Raw genomic sequence first — 23,764 nt, 5'->3', positions numbered from 1 at the left:
AAGCTGCTCTTTCTGGGAACAACCTCTGCACAAACCTGCAGGGCAAACATTACCTTGCCTTGAAAGACAAGAGCCAGACCCTCCCACCAAGACCCCGGGAAACACAGAGGCAAAGCATATATATTCCAACACTCCTGCTCAATCCCAGGGACTTCTGTTTGTGAGGAAATAATACCAGTAATTCTAATCTCACACATTAGAAAGACATGGTCAGATCAAACCTGTGAAGCCATTGGCTAGGCTCCCCAAGCAGATCTGCTTTGTCCTCGGTGCTTCCATCCCACTTTGCAAACCAGGAAGGGAAAACAAAAGGAACCATCTTTCATTGAGCACTTACTAGGACTTGTACAAAAGTTTAAAAACCTTTACTTTAAAAAAAAATCCCCCCAATTATCCTCTGTAATAGCTAATCCTAGTCCCATTATATAAATGAGGTAACTGAGCATCAGAGAGATTAAGCAGCTTGCTCAGGAAAGGGGCTGGTGAAGGGCAGAGTCCAAATATGAACCCAGTCTGTCTGATTCCAAAACTTAGCCTTTCTTTCCACAAATATTTATCAAGAGCCTACCATGTGCCAAATACTGCTCTTGGGTGAAAACACAGCAGTGTAAAAGACAGACAAAAACTCCTGTCTTTATGGAGCTTTCATTCCTAAACCAAGAATCCTCCATACTTAGCATACCATACATTTAATAGGTAGACATCTGTATTTCTTTCTCCTCCACCCGACAGGACTCAACAGATACAGAATGAAGGGACGAATGTGGCTCTTTCCCTCACCTCACAGGAATTCCTCTCAGCTGCTGCCCAAACAGCATTCAACGGTTTACTCATCAACTTAGCATTCTTCTTCCCACCTATGTCATAGGTTTAAGCCACATCTTTTTCTTGTTGCTGTTTTGGCTGTGCCAGGCAGCACTCAGGATCTTAGTTCCCGGACCACCAGGGATCAAACCCATACCCCCTGCATTGGGAGTGCAGGGTCTTAACCACTGGACCACCAGGGAAGTCCCTAAGGCATATCTTAAACCAAAAGCCTCCTGTAGTGCTGGCAAATTGGCTCCAGTCACCCACTGAGTATGACAACAATAGTATTTCAGAGTTTACAAAACACTTTACATACATTGTCTTATTTAATCCTCATAAAATTAAACAGGGTAGGTATTGCTTTCATTTAACATGGAAACAGACACCCAGAAAGGTAGTTACTAGTTACTTCTGTCCTTAGACACAAATGAGTAGTTGGAACTACACAGTTCTAGTCCCAGAATGCATTCTTCTCCCCTTCGCCTAAGGACATCTCCTAATCTATTGCTAATGCTGGAGAAGGCAAAAGGTGTCATGTCACTATCTAGATCATTCTGCTGATTATGCTATTCCAGATTTCCCATTGTATCCAAACAGAACAAACAAACAAAAAACACTGTGTTTCAGCCTACCTATTTTGGAATTTATTTTGATTGTCATTAATATTTTATTATTTTTCCTGTTAAAGGTCTTTTACTGTATTTTTAACTGTATTTTGTTATGTTCTAATTTGCCATTTATTCCCAAAGGAACAAACTTTTGATGTTAAACACTAAACATATATGCTATATGCATAGAAAAAGGCAAGAAAATACTTTTATAATTTTTTTCAAGTCAGTGAGAAAGATAATTCAACTTTTAAAAATGCCTTCACAGGCTTGCCTTCTTCAGGAAAGCCTTTATCCTGTGAAGTGAGGCACACCAGTAGGCAGAGGCTGCAGAAAACATAAGACCCAAATGCAGGGTTAATAACTTAGCATGCTCTTTGCAAAAATAACCCAAGTACCCACAGTCAGCAGGAATATTCCAGCAACCAAGGCCAGGCCGAGGGCTTTGTCATAGTACTTTACTCCAGGTGGCAATGATCTGACTCTTAATCAAAGGGAGACTATGAGAAAGAAACTGTAAAGCCAGATGTCAAGGAAAATGACCTGAGAGAAAAGATGCCTGCTCCTTGGGAACCCAAAAGGCATGCTGCCTAGAAGGCCCTACTGCCTCGAGAACAACAAAGCACACTCCCGCAAACCAAGAAGACCCAAGCCTGGCTTCGTGCAGGGAACTAGCCGAGACTATGCCCAAAACCTCTCTCCTTACCAGTCTGTCATGATGCCTGAAGTTTCAACACTACAGCTTCCTTTGGGTCTTCGGAGAACACATCCTGAGGACTACAGCTTGCAGGAGTGGGAGCAGCCAAATGAGGGAGGTAGATCCATGCCTCATTGGATATCAGCCAGAATAGAGGGAAGGGCAGAGTGCTCTGGAAAGGCAGGTCAAGAAAATAATTCTGGCCGTAGGAACTGGAGGCAGGAAATTTGCTCAGCTTAGAAAGATATGAGGATAGGAAAGTGTTTGTGCTGCCTTAGGAAGGTAACCAGAGGCTTTGGGAGAGACCTGGATTTGAATTCTGGTTCAGTTGCTTACAGGCTGTAATGACTATCAGGCAAATTATTTTCCTTTTATGAGTATTTTCTCATCTATAAATTGGGCATTATGAAAAGATGTGGCCATATCTCAAAAGACAGCTGTGTGAAACACTAGCCCTGACCTGGCACATGGCAGGACTTAATAAATATCCCTTTTTCTGGAACAGGAACACACATCAGGGAAGGATACCCCAGGGCAATGGAAATTACTTGCCAGCTGACAGAGCAAACCCGTTTGTGAGCTAATAGAACAGACAATCGACCTGAAAGGGCACCTTGGGAGTCTGGAGAGTACCAAATCCAGGCATATGTGGATGCAGGGCTCAGCCTACATCTCTCTCTACCATGAAATGTGTAGCCGCCCATTCTGGACAGAAATTATTACATCATCATGCATTTAGTTAGATGAGGAAATGGAAACCCACTCCTCAGTTCCCCAGGAAAGACCGCCCCATGCCAACTTCTGGTACTCAAGGAGTCTGGAGCAGGACCTAGTGCAAGGAAAGTATTGAGTCCAGCTGCCAACATTTTAATTAGTCCAACCTGAAAAGTCTATAACCACAGGAGATTACAAGGAGCCCCCAGGGAAAGCCTCTGCCCTTCACTCAGTTCAACCAATTAGATCTGTTCAAGTGCCCTAATTTTTATCACTGAATTCCTGGGGGAATCAGGCTTCACCAAGCTCTGACTTCTGGCTGAGAGTACAGGTAGGAGCTCAGCTCAGGAAGAGAAGTTGGGTGTGGGCTACATGAAAGGTAGCATCAAGTATGCCCTGAGGCCCTGACACCCTTCCTGCATCAGTAAACTAAGAATTGCCCTCTTGACAGCCTCCATCCCCCACCCCAGTGTCCTACTGTGACCTATTCCCCCAGTGGATATACCCTAACCTAATCCGCACTAGCAAAGGCTAGGTTTTTTTTTTTGTTTTTTTTTGTCTTTTTAACATCTTTATTGGAGTATAATTGCTTTACAATGGTGTGTTAGTTTCTACTTTATAACAAAGTGAATCAGTTATATATACACATATGTTCCCATATCTCTTCCCTCTTGGGACTCCCTCCCTCCCACCCTCCCCATCCCACCCCTCTAGGTGGTCACAAAGCACCAAGCTGATCTCCCTGTGCTATGCGGCTGCTTCCCACTAGCTATCTATTTTACGTTTGGTAGTGTATATATGTCTATGCCACTCTCTCACTTTGTCACAGCTTACCCTTCTCCCTCCCCATATCCTCAAGTCCATGCTCTAGTAGGTCTGTGTCTTTATTCCCATCTTACCCCTAGGTTCTTATCTAGAAACAATAAATGCTGGAGAGGGTGTGGAGAAAAGGGAACACTCTTGCACGGTTGGTGGGAATGTAAATTGATACAGCCACTATGGAGAACAGTATGGAGGTTCCTTAAAAACTTACATATAGGGCTTCCCTGGTGGCGTAGTGGTTGAGAGTCCGCCTGCCGATGCAAGGGACACAGGTTTGTGCCCCGGTCCGGGAGGATCCCACATGCCGCGGAGCGGCTGGGCCCGTGAGCCATGGCCGCTGGGCTTGTGCGTCCGGAGCCTGTGCTCCACAACGGGAGAGGCCACAACAGTGAGAGGCCCGCGCACAGCAAAAAAAAAAAAAAAAAAAAAAACTTACATATAGAACTACCATATGACCCAGCAATACCACTAGTGGGCATATACCCTGAGAAAACCATAATTCAAAAAGAGTCATGTACAAAAATGTTCACTGCAGCTCTATTTACAAGAGCCAGGACAAGGAAGCAACCTAAGTGTCCATGTTAGATGAATGGATAAAGAAGATGTGGCACATATATACAATGGAATATTACTCAGCCATAAAAAGAAACGAAACTGAGTTATTTGTAGTGAGGTGGATGGACCTAGAGTCTGTCATACAGAGTGAAGTAAGTCAGAAGGAGAAAGACAAATACCGTATGCTAACACATATATATGGAATCTAACAAAGGCTAGTTTTGATTCTTAGTCCAAGGGTACCCTCAACCCAGTAATGCTTGTATTTTAAAGGAGATTCTCCAGAATGAAAATGACTTCAAGGCTCACAAGAATCAAGCTGCATGGTACACCAGGAGCAGATGTGAAAACTGAGGTGCAGAGCGGTAAAGAGTCTCGTTCAAGTTAATGACAAGATATTACACTCAAAAGCTAACAAACATCACTTTTTCTAAGGCTCAGCCCTCTGCCTTACAACTGTACCAGGTGTGGCCACACTTTTCCAGTTGTCATTAAGAGTTAAAAAGGAAGGTTATAAGGAAAAGCGAGAACCTAGGAGACATAAAGTAGTAAAAAGAGGGGAAGAACCAGGCAACTGTATAGATGATCAGACAATTCAGAAAAGGAGAACTAATAATAAATTACCCACATCTGTATAACACTAAATACTTGTCACATTATCTCATAAAATCTGCATGCATCAACCTTGTGAGATAGGTTCAAAATACCTGGCATGGGGAAACTGAGGCCCAGAAAAGTCAATAGTATCACAACCACAGCTAATTCCTAGTCTACTGTTCTTTTTTATTAAACTAGATTTTTCATAAAGAAAGTTATGAAGACTCAAGAGAACTAGAGCCTCTTGACTCTAGCTAGAAAGAGGGAAGAAAAAGAAAAAAGGGTTCAAGGGAAAAAGTGGAAAAAAACACACTTTAAGACAGAAGCTACAGGGACTTCCCTGGTGGCGCAGTGGGTAAGACTCCATGCTCCCAGTGCAGGGGGCCCAGGTTTGATCCCTGGTCGGGAAACTAAATCCCACATGCATGTCACAACTAAGGGGCCCGCCTGCCACAACTAAGACCCAATGCAACTAAATAAATAAATAAGTAAATAAAAAAGAATCAGGCCCTCTTTAAAAAAAAAAAAAAAAGGCTACAAAACAGTAAACAGCTATCTTTTTAATCAGAAACTCTTCTTGCAATCCCCCTTCCGCCCTCTCAGAGGGTGTGTGACAAGACATCAGACAAGATGGTCAGTTTCAGGCCTGCTCCCATGACAATGAGCTGACACAACCACAGACCTGCTACCTGACAATGCCTGAGCAGCCTCCTCCCCCTCTCAAGATGACACAGGAACATGTGGGCTAAACCAAACAGATGACTACAAGAGGACTCCAGGTACTAGTTTTGATCAGCAGCTGCACCCTGGCACCTCTGTCCCCAGCCAGGGCTTACTCTAGTCCAGCAGGAGTTTCCCCTCAAAGCATAGCCTAAATTCAGCTAGCACTGTGCCCCCTCACCTTGAGCCAGCTGAAGGTTGGTAGAAGACCCTGGGGAAAAGGGATAGTAATCATCTTCTCTCAGGCCAAGAACTCCTGACAGGGTATGATGGCTTAGTGTTCCTTCTGCAACTCCATTTCACACTAGAAAATTAGAGATGTGTGACTGTGGAAAACTCAGCATGTTCCCATACCTGAAAGCCCCAACTGCAGGTGAGTGAGTAGCCTAGGAAGCCTAAAGTGAAAGAAGACCTTCCCTGAGAAACTGTGAGTTTGTCTGCTCTCACTGGGCCAAAATACTCACTGTATATATGGCTCCAATCCATGCCAAAATCCTAGAATAACACCCTCACATAGCACTTGAAGGTTTCACAAAGTGCCTTATCTTCCATTGCCTCCATGAGGTTAATATTCCTTTTATTGCAAATTTGGAAACTAAGGCTCAGGGAAAGAAAGCAACCTGTTCAAGATGTCACAAACGGGGCTTCCCTGGTGGCGGGGTAGTTAAGAATCCGCCTGCCAATGCAGGGGACACGGGTTCGAGCCCTGGTCCGGGAAGATCCCACATGCCGCGGAGCAACGAAGCCCGTGTGCCACAACTACTGAGCCCATGAGCCACAACTACTGAGCCCACGAGCCACAACTACTGAAGCCCACACGCCTAGAGCCCGTGCTCCACAACAAGGGAAGCCACCACAATGAGAAGCCCACACACCGCAACAAGAGTAGACCCTGCTCGCCGCAACTAGAGAAAGCCCATGCACACACAGCAACAAAGACCCAAGGCAGCCAAAAATAAATGAAATAAGTAAATTTATATATTAAAAAAAAAATGAAAAAAACAAAGATGTCACAAATGGAAAATGGCAAAGCCTGGAGTTGAACCCAGGTATTCCTATCTGCAAGAGTCTCTGATTTTCCTGCAGTGAAGGCCTAGCTTTGTAAGGAAGCTTAATAGCTAAAAACAAGAGACCTGTATTCTCAGACTTGGAATCCACCAAGCAGTTCTTGTATGACCTTTGGCAAATCCCTTCACATCTTTGGGCATCAGAAAACTCATCTGTAAAATGAAGTAATGTAAAACAAGCGTAGAGAGAAGACAATTCTTTGGTTCCTAGAGTACTGTGAAGTGTAGCCCTTGCCTAGCACTTCAAAAAAAGTCAACTACCCCCCTAGTCATCACAGCCTAGCACTGGCCCCCTCCTTCAGACTGCCATATATTTTCTGTTACTGGCACCACCAGGCACCTCATTACCCACATGCAAAACATGGCTACACCTTTGCCTCTTTCCTTCCCTCCCTACATTTAAACACTGAGTCCTACTGATTCTGCCTCCATAGTGCACACCCTGATCTCTGCTCAGGAACAACTGCAAAGTCTCCTATCTAGACTCCCTGCCTCCAACCTCATCCTACCAAAGCGTTGTGCATGTTCTGTGAGATTAATCTGCCTAAAGCAAAACTCAGGTCAAGTCTCTCCCCTGCTCAAAACCTGCAAGGACTACTTACTGCCTACACATCTAAGTCTGGACTCTTTAGCCAAACACTGAGGCCCTCCATTATCTTTCCTCAATTAATCTTTTTTTGCCTTATTTTATCATACTCTCCTTCATAGATGCCACTCTCCAGCCAACCTGGACTAACCCATGTCCCCTAAAGACTCTTCACTTTGTCTCACTCCATGCCTTTATTCATGACATTTCCTTTGGCTGGAATGCTTCCCAGCCAGAGGAAACCTTATATTTCTGCCTGAAGTACCTGAAGACCTACTAAGCTGCTACCTCCTCCATAAGGCTTCCCTGATCTCTCCAGGCAGAGGTGATCCCATTTTCCAATAGGATCATAGGTATTATTCATAGGACACTGAAACTAGATTGCCTTGCACGATAAACTGTAAAATGGGAAACCCATTGTGAGGATTAAACAAGATTACGTATGTGAAAGTATCAAACCCAGTCCTGGTATAGAATACGTGCTCAATAAATAGGAGCTCTTATTATGATAAGGAAAAATGTTCGTACACATCTTAACTTCCCTATTATATTCAATCCTTTTACCGGGCAAGGTATAACATACATGTTAAATGTTAGCTGAAGAGGTAAACACTACATAGATACAGACCCTATCCCAAAGCTTATATCCACAAGAGCTCAACCATAATGCTGTTTTTGGAGGATACAAACTGAACACACAGCACTCTGTAGCTATACACTTCACCAGTGTGATACTCCCATTCAGAATTTATTAAGTGGATACACTTTCTCATTCCCTCCCCCATTCCCTACAAATTCCAATCCCAGTTTATTCCAGGCCACTTAGGCAACAGAACAAACTAATGCCATTAACAGTCTGATAAACTGTACACTTTTTAATCCAAACACACATCTCTACTTAAATTCATATAGCTGTTTCCTTCCTTTCCACAGTTATTAAACAAGAATAGAAACAGCATTGGCCTTTGGGTCAGATAAACCTAAATTCAAATCCTGGCTTAGTCACCTTGGGAAAATTACTTAAATTCTCAGAGTTACAGCTTCCCCATCTATAAAATGAGAAAAATATCCACCTTTAAGGGTTGTTATACAGCTGTAAAGCACCTAGCCCAGGGCCTAGAAGATAACAGGTGCTCGATAAATAGCAGCTATCATCATCATTCTTTTTTTTTTTAATATTTATTTATTTTGGGCTGTGTTGGGTCTTTGTTTCTGTGAGACGGCTTTCTCTAGTTGTGGCAAGCGGGGGCCGCTCCTTATTGCGGTGCGTGGGCTTCTCACTATCGCAACCTCTGTTGTTGCGGAGCACAGGCTCCAGACGCGCAGGCTCAGTAGTTGTGGCTCATGGGCCTAGTTGCTCCATGGCATGTGGGATCTTCCCAGACCAGGGCTCGAACCCGTGTCCCCTGCATTAGCAGGCAGATTCTCAACCATTGCGCCACCAGGGAAGCCCCTCATCATCATTCTTATCATTGAAGTTATTTGAGTTGTCTCAATTACATACTTATCTCTTTAGCAATACACAATATGAGTTTCAGTGAACTTTGCCCTTGTTGGCAAAAGTTTCTTGAAATAAGACCTCCACAAGTCTGAGTACCCAGGTACACACACACACACAAGCTGTTTCCTAACCGGTGTATGTGTTACGCCTGAAGGGCACCCAGCTCCCCTGGTCCCTACATTCCAGATGCTGGCTCTAGGAACTTGGAAAACACAAACACATTTGCTTTAATGTACACACTGTAGTGATGAGAGCTCCGAGAGCTTCCTACAAGCCCTGAGATGACCCAGAGAGCCAATCAGTAGCAGAGCTACTGAATCTCACTAGAGAAAATCAGGAGCAGAGCTACTGAATCTCACTGGAGAAAATCAGAGGCACATGAGACTTGGAAGCCTGCCTACCAGCCTGCCTGCCTGCCTGCCTGCCTGCCTGCCTGCCTGCCAGTGAGATTTCTGGTCATTACTTAGGCCAACATTCAACACAAGGCAGCCAGGAGCTCTGTAAAATGGCTAACAGGAAAAGGGACAGGTTTGGCCCAGTGGGGCCATGCTGACAGCACAGCTGACTCTTTTATGCCTCTGCCTCCTTTACCAAGTTCCCCTAGAGGCCCCTCCCCAATGCCTTGAAGGAAAGCTGGTGTGATGTCTGCTCAGGCTGGAGTTCTCTGAGGCCCAGGGAGTTCGCAGAATCAGAGATAACCTTTAAAACGCCAGTGATCTTCACTGGACTATCCTACCTCCCTGCTGCAAAGCCCAGCATGAACGAAGGCTCCCTTCTCCATCCCACAAGCCAGGCTAAGGAAAGTAGTTCTGTTCCTTCAGCTGCCTCACATTTGCCCTGTGGTAAACCCAGGGGGTCCACGGAGCCAAAGACAAGCAGCAGCAGGAGCCAAGGAAGCCCCGCCCAGAAGCCTCATCTCAGGCCTCCAGGAGCACAGCCCTGCTCCACTCCTACTACAGCCACCTGCTCAGGGCAGCCAGTGCTATGGCAAACAGAAAAGGCCAGCCAGAGTCCAGGGCCGAACCATCCCCCAGTGCGACTGGTAACTGTCGCCGAGCGCAGCTTCAGGAGGTACTCAGTAAACAGGGATGAAGTACCAGGCAGCAGAAAAATAGTGAGTGCCCACAGAACACCTCAGAAATCCCCCACGTGAACTCTACCCCTAATCTCAGGGCACTCTTGTCGAAGCTCGTCACTTGGCACTCTCCCTCCATGACTACTCAATCCAAAGATCAACTCGTTGTTATTCATCCATTTATTCAGCAAATATCTATTGGGCACATACCCTGTGACCCGTACTGTGATAGATACTAAGGACGGGTGCTATGGTCAGAAAAAATAGACATGGCTCTTGCCTTCAAGAGAGAGGAAAATATGCAAAAAAAAAAAGGCTTTAAAAGCTATTTCATACAAGTTTTAATCCCATTTTCAAGTGAGGAAACTGTAGTTTGGATCATACTGTCAGTAAGGACTCAAGTCAGTGCCCAGTGCTCTTGATTCCCACATCAGGCTATCTCTTGCTTTAAGAGGCATAAGTAGGGTGTGAAGGGCACAGAGAGTATTGTAGATAGCAAGTGCTACCGGAGTTTGGAAATGAGAGGGAGTTTGTGGCTAGCATTAATGTCAGGGATCACTTCACAGAGGACTCAGAGGTTAGGTAGGAAGGAAGGAGGAGAGGGGAGGACATTCTGGGAGGCAGTAAAATGGCATTCATAAGTAAAGGCAAAAGAGAAGCAGTATAAGGTGTGCTCTGCAGACCAGGACAAAGAAAAAAGCCTGGCTGGGCCAAAATGTAGAGGGGGAACCAAGGAAGATGAAGTGGGCAAAGTGGTCTGGGCCCGGAACCCTGGGTCGGGAAGGAAACTACCACCCATAGAGGGATTTTAGGGCTTACATCGTCTCTATTCCAAGCTCCCCAGCAGAAAACAAAAGTACAGTGCTATTGGCTCATCTCAGGTTTTTCCTTGCAGGTCTCTCACTGAAATAAATCTGCTCCACTCTGATCAACATGACAGGGCCATAGCCATCCCTACTCAAGTCTCGCCTGCCTTAGCAAGTTGTGCCAACACAGGCAAGGCTTTGTCAAATTCTCAGTGCCCAGAAAGCTCCCCCTTGGCACTTTCTAGGTGGCCACAAGTAACCCCACAGGGCTTTAGATACATTTACCCTGCCTGTGGAGGCCCCAAATCTATACATAAAGCAACCAGCTGAGCCAAACAATGGTGAGATATGCAGTACGACACTCTGACCCACCTCCTTCGGGAAATCTGCTCTGTACATCAAAACAAACAGATCTCTCCTTGCTTGAATTGAGATTGCCAGGGCAGTACAGAATGCAGATATTAGTCACCATATGCCACAGATATTACTGGGCTTCTTTTTCTGCGCATCATATAAAAGCTCCCTAGCTGGGCAGGGAAGATCCTCAGAAGCAGCACTGACTTTGCATACCCCCCCAGTTCTGCCCAGAACAATTTCTGTGAACACAATACAATATTGTGAACTGCTTTCTGGTTTTCCTCTGTATAGGTCTCAGACCCCCTAACAACCCAAACTGGCTGTGTTAGGGTAAAGAAGCTCCACAACAGAGTGGGAACAGCATGTGAATAATAATCAGACAAAATTAGATTCTGGCCCCAATTGAGACCTTGGGCAAATTTGTTCCTGTCGTATGTAGATTGAGGAGTTTAGTTGATATGGTACTTAAAAGCCCTTCCAACTTTGACACACTAGGATGTGATAGCACCCAACATCAACAGTCCTAAAGGTCAGAGTAAGTTTTTCAGCTGTCAATGTGTAAGTCCCAGTTCAATGCCACTTATAAGTCTAGCTCTCAGAAGCCAAGTTGGGGCAGTAAAGCCTCCAAGGTCAGTGGCTGTACAATGTGCTCCAGAACTAAAGGTACCAAACAAGGAGTTGGGAGGCATGACTAGAACCTAGGATAAAAATCTAGTTTAGAATTGGGTTTAAAACAGGGGAGGAATACAGGTGGAAGGGCCATGTCAACTCTACATGTCAAAGCAATGCAGTCATGCATGAATCAAAAGGACATAATACCAAAGGGAGTACAGAAAGACACCACAAGACTCTAGGAGGCAAGCAAAGGAAGTCAGAGGAAAACTAAGAGGACTCAGCACCCATTGTTCCCAAGATCATGGCCCTAGAATGATGTCACAGGCATCCTCTATGATGGCCCCCAGTGATCCCTACCCTCCTGGTATTCATGCCATTATATAATCCCTTCACCTTGACTTGTTTCTAACAAATAGAATATGGCAGAAGTTGTGGCACATCAATTGCAAGATTAGGCAATAAAAAGATTGCAGCTCTCATCTTGGGCGCTCCCTCTTGGATCACTTGTCCTGGGGGAAGCCAACTGTCAGGTCATGAGGCAGCCCAGTGCAGAGGCCCATGTGGCAAAGGACCAAGGCCTACCAACAACCACATAAATGAGCTTGAAAGTAAATACTCTCCCCGCAGTTGAGCCTTCGGCCCCAGCTCAACAGCTTGACTACAACCTTATGAGAGACCTTGAGCCAGAGGCACCCAGCTAAGCAGCACCCAGATTCCTAACCCACAGAAACTGCAAATAATAAATGTTTACTATTTTAAGCCTCTGCATTTAAGGATAATTTGTTATGTACCAATACAGGTAGGGACTAGGCCCATCTGGTCAGCCGTTTCAAGTCTGCAGGTGGGGCTAGGGAAGTGGTTACACCCAGCAAAAGGAAGGGGATATAGGCCAGAAATAAAGTGAAATACTAGCACCCAGACTTTATCAACAGCTTCCCTATGGCCTAGAGTAAGCTTTGAGTAAAAGCCTAATTTGGCCACACCCAGGGTTCATATAAGTCTGGTGGGTACACCTGAAGTAAAACAATGGCACTACAGCAGGTTCAGACAAGCACTTCCATTAGAGAGGTGCCACCATAAGAAGACACTCAGATTCTGACTGAGGCTTTTCCAGGCCCATAAAAGCAGAGGTTGTGAGGACCCCACTATCCCTAATTGTGTAGTACTTTAGAGTTCATAAAGCCCTTTCACCACATAAGTTATCTCATTTGATCCTCACTACAGATCTATTCATTAAGGTTATGCTCTTTCTACAAATGAAAAAACTAAGGCTGAGAGAGGTAAAGTGACTTACCCTCTACAAGGTCCACAGACAGTAAGAAAAAAAGCTGGAACTCTGAAGCTCCCCTAAATCCAGATATTTATGTCCGCTGGCTGTGGCCAACTGAGACCTTTTTGCCAACCAAAGCCAATCATCTCATCTGAGCTTCTACCCAGCCCCACCCACTCATTTCCCAACTCTCTCCTCCCCGCTACACATAGGTCTTTTGTGGAACTAGACAGTTTCCCAGCTACTCCCAACCGCATTCTCATGGTAAGGCCTGCAACAATAAGAGTCTGGTTTCTTTAAAATCCTAGACAAACTTCTTCCAAGCAAAATGAGGCCATTGGACTCAAACTGATCTGGATGACTTTTTTAACAAAAGCAAAAAACAAGAAATTCTATTTTTTGTTTGTTTATTTGTTTTGCCTCACCACATGGCTTGCAGAATCTTAGTTCCCCGACCAGGGATCGAACCTGGACCCCAGCAGTGAAAGCACAAGAGTCCTAATCACTGGACCACCAGGGAATTCCCAAAAAATGAGAAATTCTAAAACAGTGAACTTTCTAAATAAGTGAAGCTTATTTCTTCGACTTTACCTAACCCTTTCGAAGTAAAACTTCTTCAACTTCCAACCTAGTAAACTACAGTTGAAAAAGAACCAGACAATAAATCCCCTTCAATTCAGTTTTACAAACTCTTTACAAACTCTACAGTATGTAAAGTATACCATGTGCCAAGGCTTGTGCTAGGAGCTTCCTATCCTAACCCTTGAGGAGTTTTTATCAAGGAAGGCCGGCACATACACAGGTAACTCCAACAGGGTAGCAAGATTATAGACTCCATCATCCTCCAGAGCAGCACTTTGTGATAGGTGACTAGACTACTCAAACACCTCTGTTAGCACAGCTATGGCCAGACCATTGAGGCTAAGGCTCTGCATGCCAGATTGGTGAGGGACACACTGACAGGTATGTGTTTTGATAAAAACAACAAGGGCTTGATACACAGATCCCCAGAGTTATGGTTCTGATCCTGCCACTTTTTAGTTATGTGACAAAGAACACAGATTTCTCAGCTACGAATTCTTCACCTTTAAAATGGGCATAATGGGAATTCCCTGGTGGTCCAGTGGTTAGGACTCCATGCTTCCACTGCAGGGCGCAGGGGTTCAATCCCTGGTTGGGGAAGTAAGATCCTGCATGTCATGTGGCATGGCCAAAAAAAAATGGGCATAATAATAAAAACAGGTATACCTACTTCCAAAGTTGAGGATAAGATAAAATAATACGGGCTTCCCTGGTGGTGCAGTGGTTGAGTCCGCCTGTCGGTGCAGGGTGACACGGGTTCGTGCCCCGGTCCGGGAAGATCCCACATGCCGCGGAGCGGCTGGGCCCGTGAGCCATGGCTGCTGAGCCTGCGCGTCCGGAGCCTGTGCTCCGCAACGGGAGAGGCCACAACAGTGAGAGGCCCACGTACCTCAAAAAAAAATTTTTAATTAAATAAATAAATAAATAAAATAATACATTGAAAAGGGATAAACAGATCTGAACTTGGATGAAAATACAAAGTGCCCTGGGTGAGCAACACCATGAAGGGTTGCTGAAAAGCCCAGAATGTGTACCAAGATATATGAGAAGGTATGAAAGGAAGAGAGAAAATATGATCCATTCAAACAGGCCCTGATTTCAGCTTTTCCAACAAACTTTAACAGAAGTTTTAGGCTGGGCACAATAAAAACAGAGATAAATAAAATACAACCCCTCCTCCTTTCTTCCACAAAGAGTTTACACTTGTAAGTGAGCAAATATATGTACAGTGTGCTATGTGTTAAATTAGAAATTTATACAAAGTATCCAGGGGGTAATAAAGAAAGCTCTGTATTGTTATTACTTGATTTCTTACACTGTGTTATGGGCACAGGCGTATTCAATGTATTATTCTTTATACTTAGTTGTATACCTTAATAGTTCATAATTTTTTTTTTGATCAGCAGTAACAAAAAAAGAAAGCTCTGTTGGAGACCCAGTTTGGTATCTTTCTCTCTCCCAAAAAATTTGACAGCCAGAACTGCTGGGTTTCCTGGAGAATCATTTCTCACAGAAAGCAGTATACCACAGCATGCCCATGAAGTCACTCAGTACTGTATCTCAAAGCCACTCAGCAGGAAATGAGGGGCCCCCTGGGGCTCAAACTCAAGTCCTGTGAAGACCTAGGAAACCCTCCCATCAAGACCTCATCCCTTCCTTGTCAGAGAACAGGAGTTCTTAGCATGATGGCTCCACATTCCTAAGAAGCCCATGAGAAGAATTGGGCGGGGCGGGGGGGTGAATTTGGATGGGAAAGAAATTACATCTTTATTTTCAACATTCTCTTACTGAAAGTTAGCATTTCCTTCAATCATACATAATAACCAACCATAATATTATTAGCACTACCTATGATTTTGTCACCAACAGAAAGTACAGACATTTTCATGTCACATTACATTGGTATAGATATCTCCAAATATTATTCATAATCATCATTACTTCAAAATTACAGTAGTTATGAGACCTGCCACAGACCACACGTGACTGCAATCTTCCTGTCTACCAGCCCTCATGTGAGGTAGTTGGCCAACTATGAAGCAACTCTGCCCAGTTATTGTTCAGCCGCCAGTGAGACCCCATGTGCTCACACTGGTGATCCAGACCTCTACAATGCCCCCTTCCCTCCAACAATCCCCAAGTCAGACCACTCCCCACCCCGTCCTCTTATGCCTCCGCCCAACCCCTCCTTCCAGGAAGCCCTCCCCAGCCACCTTAGCCTAGCTCAGCCCACGCAGAGCTCTTGTAATCCTTAACCTACACTGTCTACCCTGCTTGGTTTTGTGCTTTATTAAGCTTGTGCATTATGTTGTATTTAATAGTCTCTAAATATATATCCCCGCCCCCACCCCCAAACTAGACTTCTTTGGTAGCCCTAAATTCCTTCCATAGTACAAAGCAAGCAGTAAGCACTTATTACAGACTTGTGGATTGAATAACTGATTACGCCAGGGTCCCTGACTCAAATGTCTTAGTCCAGTTCTACTAATAACCCATTGTGGAATTTCTATGTGACGCCTCTCTGGACATCAGTTTCCTCATATGTAAAAATAAATAAGTTGAACTAACTGATGTTTCCACCTCTTAACTTTTGAATTAGGCAACCACTTTTTATCTCCCCAAGATCTGAGAAAAATTATGGAGGAAACTGAGAAGCCTCCCCCAGCTCTCCCAGGCAGGGTTAGTCACTTGCTCCTCTGGGCTTCCCACAGCCTTTTGTATGTATATATCATACCTCTACTACAGCGCTTATCACAAAGTTCTGAAAGAGTGTATAACCTAGTGGCTGAGGTGGAGGTGGGGAGAAGAGTCAGACTGCCTGGGTTCAAATTCTGGCTCTATTCCCTACTATCTGTATAACCTTGGGTAATTTACTTGACCTCTCTATGATTTCAGTTCCTCACTTATAAAACAGGGATAATACCAAGCACACAGGATGGCTGTAAGAATTAAAAAGAATAAAATGTTTGGAATAGTGCCTGCCACAGTAGGCACTAAAAAATGTCAGTTGCTATTATTGTTGATGTTACTGATGTTATTAATGTCTTGCTAGGCACTGGGTTCCTACTTCAGCTGGATCTTGTCCTCTTCCCGTTCTCCATCACAGCACTCTGTTTATGTTTTCTTCCACAAAAATTACAAGACACTATATTTATTTATGTATTTATTTTCTATCTCCCCACTAGACTGTAAACTCCATGAAGGCAGAGAACATGTTTGTTTTGTTCATCCTTTAATTCCCAACACCAAACACAGTGCCTGGCCCAGAGCAGGCACTCAAATATATGCTGAATACACAGCACGTGAGCTGACACTGTTCAATGTTTGCTGAATAAATTAACCTGGTTAAGGATGATTGTCAAAGCTGAGGTGTGGGTGCAGATGATGTCCTAGCTGCCCCAGGATTAGTGTGACCCTCTGCCCATCCCCCAATATTAGCCTCAGCCAAGCCGCACCCACCTGCCCTTGGCTCCAATCCAGTTCCGGGAACCACCCTCAGCTAAAATTAGCATAGCCACCAAGATGGCCAGGCCATTTATAGCCTTGGAGGCAGCAGCAACTAGCTGGGTGGGCAGACAGGACTCTGGCCTCCCACTCCATTAGGGGTGGATTGAGAAGCCAACCTGCACTCCATAAACTGCCTAGAGGCCTATCCTCCAAAGCCCAGTTCTAGTTATACTGAGTAGAACCACAGTTCCTGAGTAGAGGTCCTCAGCCAACACTGGCAGTCACAACTCCAGACTCACGTGGGACCCCTCACACACATTCTGCAGGAAACATTTTGAATTTCTGGAGGCAATGAGTCCAGAGTCTAAGGGAGGTTCCAAGCATCAATTCCAGGCAGTTTCAGAAGTGCAGGCTTCAGAGCAGCACAGTCAAGCACAGATCTTTACTGAGAAAGTAACTTAGCACAACGGGGTATACAGGCATCAAAGAGCCAGAAGGTGACAGGAATGGCCTCTCCCAATGAGAAGGCCTTCTAGCAGAGCACCTGCCTTCCCTGGAGGGGCAGACCTTTAAGATAGCCATGTACATCCAACAAGAGAAAAAATGCAATTTTCTGGCCCCTGCAGAAGACTGTCCAGAGGAGAAAAAGACAGCCCTTTTTTGGATCTCTGCTACAGAGTCACCAGGCGCTGCCTAACTAACTCACCAAGAGGAAAGTAACATTCTCTTGGCCTTACCTAGTGCTCCTTTAACAGGGCAGGGCCTGAGAAGACAGAAGAAGTCTAGGACTTAAGAATCAGAAAACGTGGGACTTCCCTGATGGTCCAGTGGTTAAGACTTTGTCTTCCAATGCAGAGGGTGCGGGTTCAATCCCTGGTCGGGGAGCTAAGATCCCACATGCCTTGCAGCCAAAAAACCAAAACATAAACAGAAGTAATATTGTAACAAATTCAATAACGACTTTAAAAATGGTCCACATCAAAAAAAATCTTTAAAAAAAAATCAGAAAACTGAGCATAGGACTCAATTTCTTCAACAATAAAAATGGGGATAATACCACCTGCCCTGCATTCTAATAGAGCAATTGCGAGACTATGGGAAAAACAGCTGTGTAAAATACAAACTTTAGAGAACATACAAATTGACTAGATATGTTGAATCTGATTTAGAAAAGTGGAAGCTTTAAGGGTAAGTAAAACTCCTGTGTTCTGAGGATACAGAGGGACTGGAAAGGCTACAAGAGTTCCTGGCTGTGTAGACAGCTCCTCACCAAATCCTTTAGAAGAGCCCCGTCCATGAGCCCAGTCCACCTCTTTGCAAAAATGAGTTCTTATCTGAGTCAAAGTCCCAGACAGGCCCAAGGTGACAACCTACCAGAACAACAGTGCTGGGGCCTCCAGGTTACCACAAACTATAGTCATTCCCAGCACCTAGGGTCTCTGAGATTTCCTCCCTGGGCTTCAATATTACTGTGACAATAGAAACTAATTTCTGAACTGAGAGGAAGAAAAGACCAAAAGAGAAGCCTAAGTAGTATAATCAACACAGCCAAGCCTCTAAAATATGTTGTGTGGAGGGCTGTCTCCATAAGCTCAAGCCAGGGGCTGGTTACGAGGGATGCTGGAGTGCCTCTTACCTATGGCATGTACAAACACACAAATCTTCCTGACAGCTAGCTAATGCCTAAATTCAAAACTTCATCTCTTTTAGCACTGTGTCTAAAATAAAGAACACTTCCTCCCCTCCAAAAGAAAATTCATTTTATGTCAGGCACTCATATTTTAGGGTGAAAAAAGGACATATTATCAGTTACAAACAGAGATGTCACTGGGACAGCAGAGAGGCTCCTCAGGTCTTCTGCACAGTTTGACCTACATCTGCCTTCATAGCCCAATGAGAGCCAAGCTTTGAGCTAGGGTTCAGGGGCCAAGGAGACACTGTATGGAGAAACAGGATTAATATGCAAGAAGGACCTATCTTCAAAGCAACAGCCTAGGTGCCATGCTTGTACATAGGGCAACCCTGGCCTCACTTGGAAGCCAACCCTTGGGGTACCTGCAGTCACACCCAGCCCAGTCAAGGAATTTAAAAGGGGGTTTCCTAAGAAAGGGTCTAGCACCAAAGCCAGCCTCTGGATCCATCCATGAAACTTCCTGGCCACCATGATTTACACTTCCTTTTCCTCCTTGTATCAACAGGTATTCACTGAGGCGTCCCCTCACTTGAGCTTGCCCCACGGTAGAAAGAACCCAGCTATAAACTCTCCTCATTCTGCATCTCACTATTTTGGGCAGATCACAGTGACCGGGTGAGAGAAACAGGGATAAAAAACTGAATACCTTCTAAGCCTTGTGTAAAACAACTGCATTCTAAAAGTGCTCTTTCGGGCGCTTCCCTGGTGGCGCAGTGGTTGAGAATCTGCCTGCTAATGCAGGGGACACGGGTTCGAGCTCTGGTCTGGGAGGATCCCACATGCCGCGGAGCAACTAGGCCCGTGAGCCACAACTACTGAGCCTGTGCATCTGGAGCCTGTGCTCCGCAACAAGAGAGGCTGCGATAGTGAGAGGCCCGCGCACCGCGATGAAGAGTGGTCCACTGCAACTAGAGAAAGCCCTAGCACAGAAACGAAGACCCAACACAGAAAAAATAAATTAATTAATTAATAAACTCCTACCCCCAACATCTTCTTCTAAAAAAAAAAAAAAGTGCTCTTTCTTCTGCAACAATACCAGGGCTCCTACTGTTTGACAAGCCTCCATAAGTGCATAGGAAAAACCAGGACAGATCAAAAATATTGTACAATTCCTACCCTCATCAGTCAGAAGAAACAGAATAAGTCAACAAGTGGTCCCAGGAATTACATCATGCCATGTCAACAAAAGGCCATTTAACTCCCTGGTGGTAAATAGGATTCCATCTGAGGAACTGCCTTGATATTTCAAATGGGCACAGCTAGAAGACAGCAGATTACTTAAGGGAAGGGAGAGAATAGGGTCCCCATGCTCATTGGAATAGAAAGGCACACCTCAACACTAAGTTAGAGAGTAATAGAGTTGGCCCAGTCCTGACTCTTCCTACCCAACCCAAGTAGCCTCAGCCTCCCCTGTGCTGCCAAGTGCTGAAACTGGCCAAGAGCAACAGACTTATCATCTGCCCAGGGCATCAGTCCAGACAAGTAGTCATGAGAAGGGGTCTTGACTTGCTGATCTGAAAGGCCAAGGTGCCCCAAAAGCAAAGCTCTTTTCACTGCCAACAAAAGACATCCTGAGGAGGGATGAGGAAAGTTGTTCAAGAGAGACAAAGACATTAGAAGGGAAAGAACTCTTTGGACTACGAAGAACAGGCAGTGCCATGTGTGGGTCTGCCATCAATCGCAGGTGTATAAACCTAGGGTTCGACTTCCCCACTTGGGCAACTCAGTTCTTGTCCGTGGCCAAGGCCTTACCTGCTACAGTGGACTCCTCAGAACTGGCCCCTGGGCCGGTTCCCGTCGTCTTCTCGCTGTGGCTTTGGCTGAGGCTCTGGCCGTGATGCAGGAGAAGCCCCCAGAGGAGCCACAGGGCAAGACGGGCGCACACATCCATGACTCCAGGTCTCAGTCAACATGCGCCTGATGTAGACACCTCAGGATCCCAGAGGCAAAGCTGGGAGCCCGGGAGTGCAGCTGACGGTCCTGGAACCCCAGGCAAGATGCCCTCGAGGTGCCGCAGCTGTCCAGCCACCCGTGAGTCTGCCTCCTCAGACAGCCAAAGATCAAGTGCTCCAAGTTTGGGCGCGGGAGGAGGGCCGGCGCCTCGGGTCCAACAGTGGGTCCGCCGGAGCTGCGACGGCCTGAGTACCCGGTCGGCTCGGGCCGCTTCCGGAGAGTTTGGACAGGGTGGCCGCGGAGCCGGTGTCAGCTCCGCAGCCAGCTACACCCCTGCCGGAGGGGGCGGGCGGGCGGGACCTCCAGCGGGCACCGGAGTGGGGGAGGGAAAGAAGGGAGGGAAAGAGGGGGGCACCTGGCCTCGCACCGCCGAGGATCGGCGAGGGGCACAGGTTCGGGAAGGGCGTGCGACTTCCAGGCCCCCTCGGGTGCAGGCGGCTCGGGGATCCCAGGCCTCCTAGGCCGAGGTCAGTGCTCCCGCCCAGTCCCGTGCCCAGGCGGCCGGCGGTGCCCAGGTTCAGCAGGCGGACGCGCACGGGCCAGGCCCGGGACAGAGGCTCCCCGGCGAGCGGGCGGGAGGCGCGGGGCGGGCCCGGGGCGGGCGGGGGCGTGCTCTCCCGCAGGCCCGCCCCGCGCCGCCCGGCCCCCAGCGAAGCCCGAGCCCGCCCCAGCGCCCGGCTTACCCCGGAATAACCTGTTAGAGACAGCCGCCCGGCACCCCCAGACCCCGGAGGGCTCTCCCGGCTCTCGGCCCGCTCTAGTCTCCGCCAGGACCCCTCTCCCCAGCCAAGGGTCGGGTCCCGGCCTCCCTTTCCCCCACGAGAGCCCCTCCCGCACTAACAGCCCGCGAACGAGCGGCGGGCCCCTGACACGCAGTCGCTCAGGTAACCCAGGCCTGCGGCGGCAGCGACGATGACAGTAGCTGCCCTGCCCGATCTCCGGGCCTCGGTGCTGCTCCACTCGCCCAAGCTCTAGAGCTGGTCAGGGCAAAGACCCTCGACACCACGACTGCCGCCCGGGGCTGCCTGAGGCGACAACTGCCCAGCCCGCTTCGGCCGGGGGGCCCATTGCCAGCCCCCTACTCCAGGCCGGTATCCCAGGCTCCGCCCTCCCCGCCGCGCCTTGCAACCAATCCGCTTCCGCCTCTCTGCAGCTCAGGAACCCTCGCGCTTCGTCACCCGTGCGCAGCGGCCCCTGGCGGGCAAATCTGGGCGCTGCGAACAGGGCCCGAGCTCGTTGGGAGGCCCTGCCCCTTTGCAGAGGCTTGAGGAATAGAGCTAGGACCCGCCCCGGGGGAGGCCCATTAGGGCCTGCTAGTGGTTTCGGAGGAAATGATGCCAGAAAACACACGAAGCGTCCAAACCACTGTAGGTAAAATTGCCCAACACATACCGTAAGTCTTGGCTAAGTGACCCCATCTGCCTACCTGACGCCCCCTCCCCGCCTCATCCAAGCTAAGTCGGATGCCCTCCCTTAACTCTCACAGCCCGTTTTCCTAACCCCCCCTCCAAATACCCTCCCCTCTGAGGTTTTTGCGGGTAGGGCCTGTGGCTGGTTCCTCCCTGCATCTCACTCTCCCAGCTCTCTGTGTGGCTTGGGGGTGTTAGCGACTTGAGAATGAGTGCCCTCATAAAGAAGGAGTTGCGCCTGGGCCTCCTTCAACAGAGCCTGCACTTCCTGTTCTCAAGTGTGCTGTCAGCAAATCTTTACTGAAACCTGCTCTGTGCCCTACCCTGTCCTTGGCACCTGAGGCAAGGGAAGGGATTAGGCCCCGTCCCCACTCTGACAGTGCTAAGCCAGCTACCCGTTCTGAGCAAGGCTTCTGAAGACCGGGAAAACGGATTTGCCCAATAGCTGCCTGGCTTAAGGGTTAGGCTGTCGATATAAAAACACACATCTGACGTCATCTACTACCACTCTTCCCACTCTCTTATTAAACTTCAGTCGCACTGGCCTTCTTTAAGTTTCTCAAACACATGGAACATGAGCCACCTCCCGGCCCTTGTATCGGCTGTCGCTTCTACCCGAAACAGTCTCCCCTCCTGGCCTCCCCATCAACTCCCTCGTATGGCTGGCCTCTCATTCTTCCAGATGCAGTTCAAGATCTTCTCAGAAAATCCTACTCTGCCACCTCAGGTCCACAATTGGACCATACTCATATCTGCCTTCCCCCGCCCCATAGGATTGTGACTTTTCAGAGGTCAGGGACTGTGCCTTATTCATCTCTGGGAAATGGCCATCCAGCCATAGGCCCTGTACATAGTAAGTGCTCAATAAAAGCTGGTTGACATGAGTTAATTCATTTGATCATGCAAATATTTATTGAGTAACAACTGTGTGCTGGGAAATTGGCCCTAACAGAAGATGAGCCCCTGATCTAGGTTCTACTAGACCTACACTCGGAACCAGGAGTCTGAAATTCAAATGGAAAATGGGAAAATAGCTAATATTATTGAGAGAAGTAGGTGCGAGTAATAGGGAGTGGTAGGGACTGGGGCACACTGGTAAGCAGGCAAGAAGGTGAACTCAGTATTGCTGGATCATCTTTAAGAGAAGATGGGAATCTGGACTTTTAAATGATGTAGCCCCTTTATCAACACAGACCTACTGTATAGCACAGGGAGCTCAATATTCTGTAATAACCTATATGGGGAAAGAATCTGAAAAATAATGGATATATGTATATGTATAACTGAACCACTTTGCTGTACACCTAAAACTAACACAACATTGTAAATCAGCTATACCCCAATATAAAATAAAAATTAAATTTTAAAAATAAATTTTTTTTTGATGTTGGGGTTAAGAGTTTTTATTAATTAATTTATCTATTTTTGCTGTGTTGCATCTTCGTTTCTGTGCGAGGGCTTTCTCTAGTTGTGGCAAGCAGGGGCCGCTCTTCATCACGGTGCGCAGGCCTCTCACTGTTGCGGCCTCTCTTGTTGCGGAGCACAGGCTCCAGATGCACAGGCTCAGTAGTTGTGGCTCACGGGCCTAATTGCTCCGCGGCATGTGGGATCCTCCCAGACCAGGGCTCGAACCCGTGTCCCCTGCATTAGCAGGCAGATTCTCAACCACTGCGCCACCAGAGAAGCCCAAAAAATAAATTTAAAAAAATCAAAACAGAAAAAAAAATGATATAGCCCTTTAAAAATGATATAGCCCTACATCTATAGCATAAATTGATCACTCAGACTACATGTTTATAATTTCTGCCTAAGCCAACCCACCTGCCTGTGTACTCATTTGTCAAAGAGAACACACAAGAAAAAAGAAAAGTAAATCATGCTTA

At 46.7% G+C, this 23,764-nt stretch overlaps 2 protein-coding genes across 3 annotated transcripts in view; one reads left to right on the top strand and one right to left on the bottom strand.

The window, feature by feature from the left end:
* Positions 1–21,031, bottom strand: part of STIM1 (stromal interaction molecule 1) — a 190,742-nt gene extending 169,711 nt beyond the window's left edge. The window contains exon 1 of one of the 2 annotated variants that reach the window (XM_032639353.1): positions 20,272–21,031. In XM_032639353.1, the coding sequence (XP_032495244.1) occupies positions 20,272–20,410 (139 nt within the window). In that variant the 5' untranslated portion in view covers positions 20,411–21,031. The remainder of the gene's footprint in view (positions 1–20,271) is intronic. The other variant, XM_032639351.1, reaches the window with a different exon arrangement.
* Positions 20,409–21,608, top strand: LOC116758325 (collagen alpha-1(I) chain-like). The gene is made up of 2 exons (XM_032641153.1): positions 20,409–20,418; positions 20,556–21,608. The coding sequence occupies exons 1-2, from the start codon at positions 20,409–20,411 to the stop codon at positions 21,386–21,388; spliced, it is 843 nt and encodes a 280-aa protein (XP_032497044.1). The 3' UTR covers positions 21,389–21,608.
* Positions 21,609–23,764: the final 2,156 nt, after the last annotated feature.

Source organism: Phocoena sinus, chromosome 8 (assembly GCF_008692025.1).
Source record: "Phocoena sinus isolate mPhoSin1 chromosome 8, mPhoSin1.pri, whole genome shotgun sequence".
Taxonomy (NCBI): domain Eukaryota; kingdom Metazoa; phylum Chordata; class Mammalia; order Artiodactyla; family Phocoenidae; genus Phocoena; species Phocoena sinus.
The sequence above is the reverse complement of the archived record's forward strand: the minus strand, read 5'-3'. Positions and strand labels throughout refer to the sequence as shown.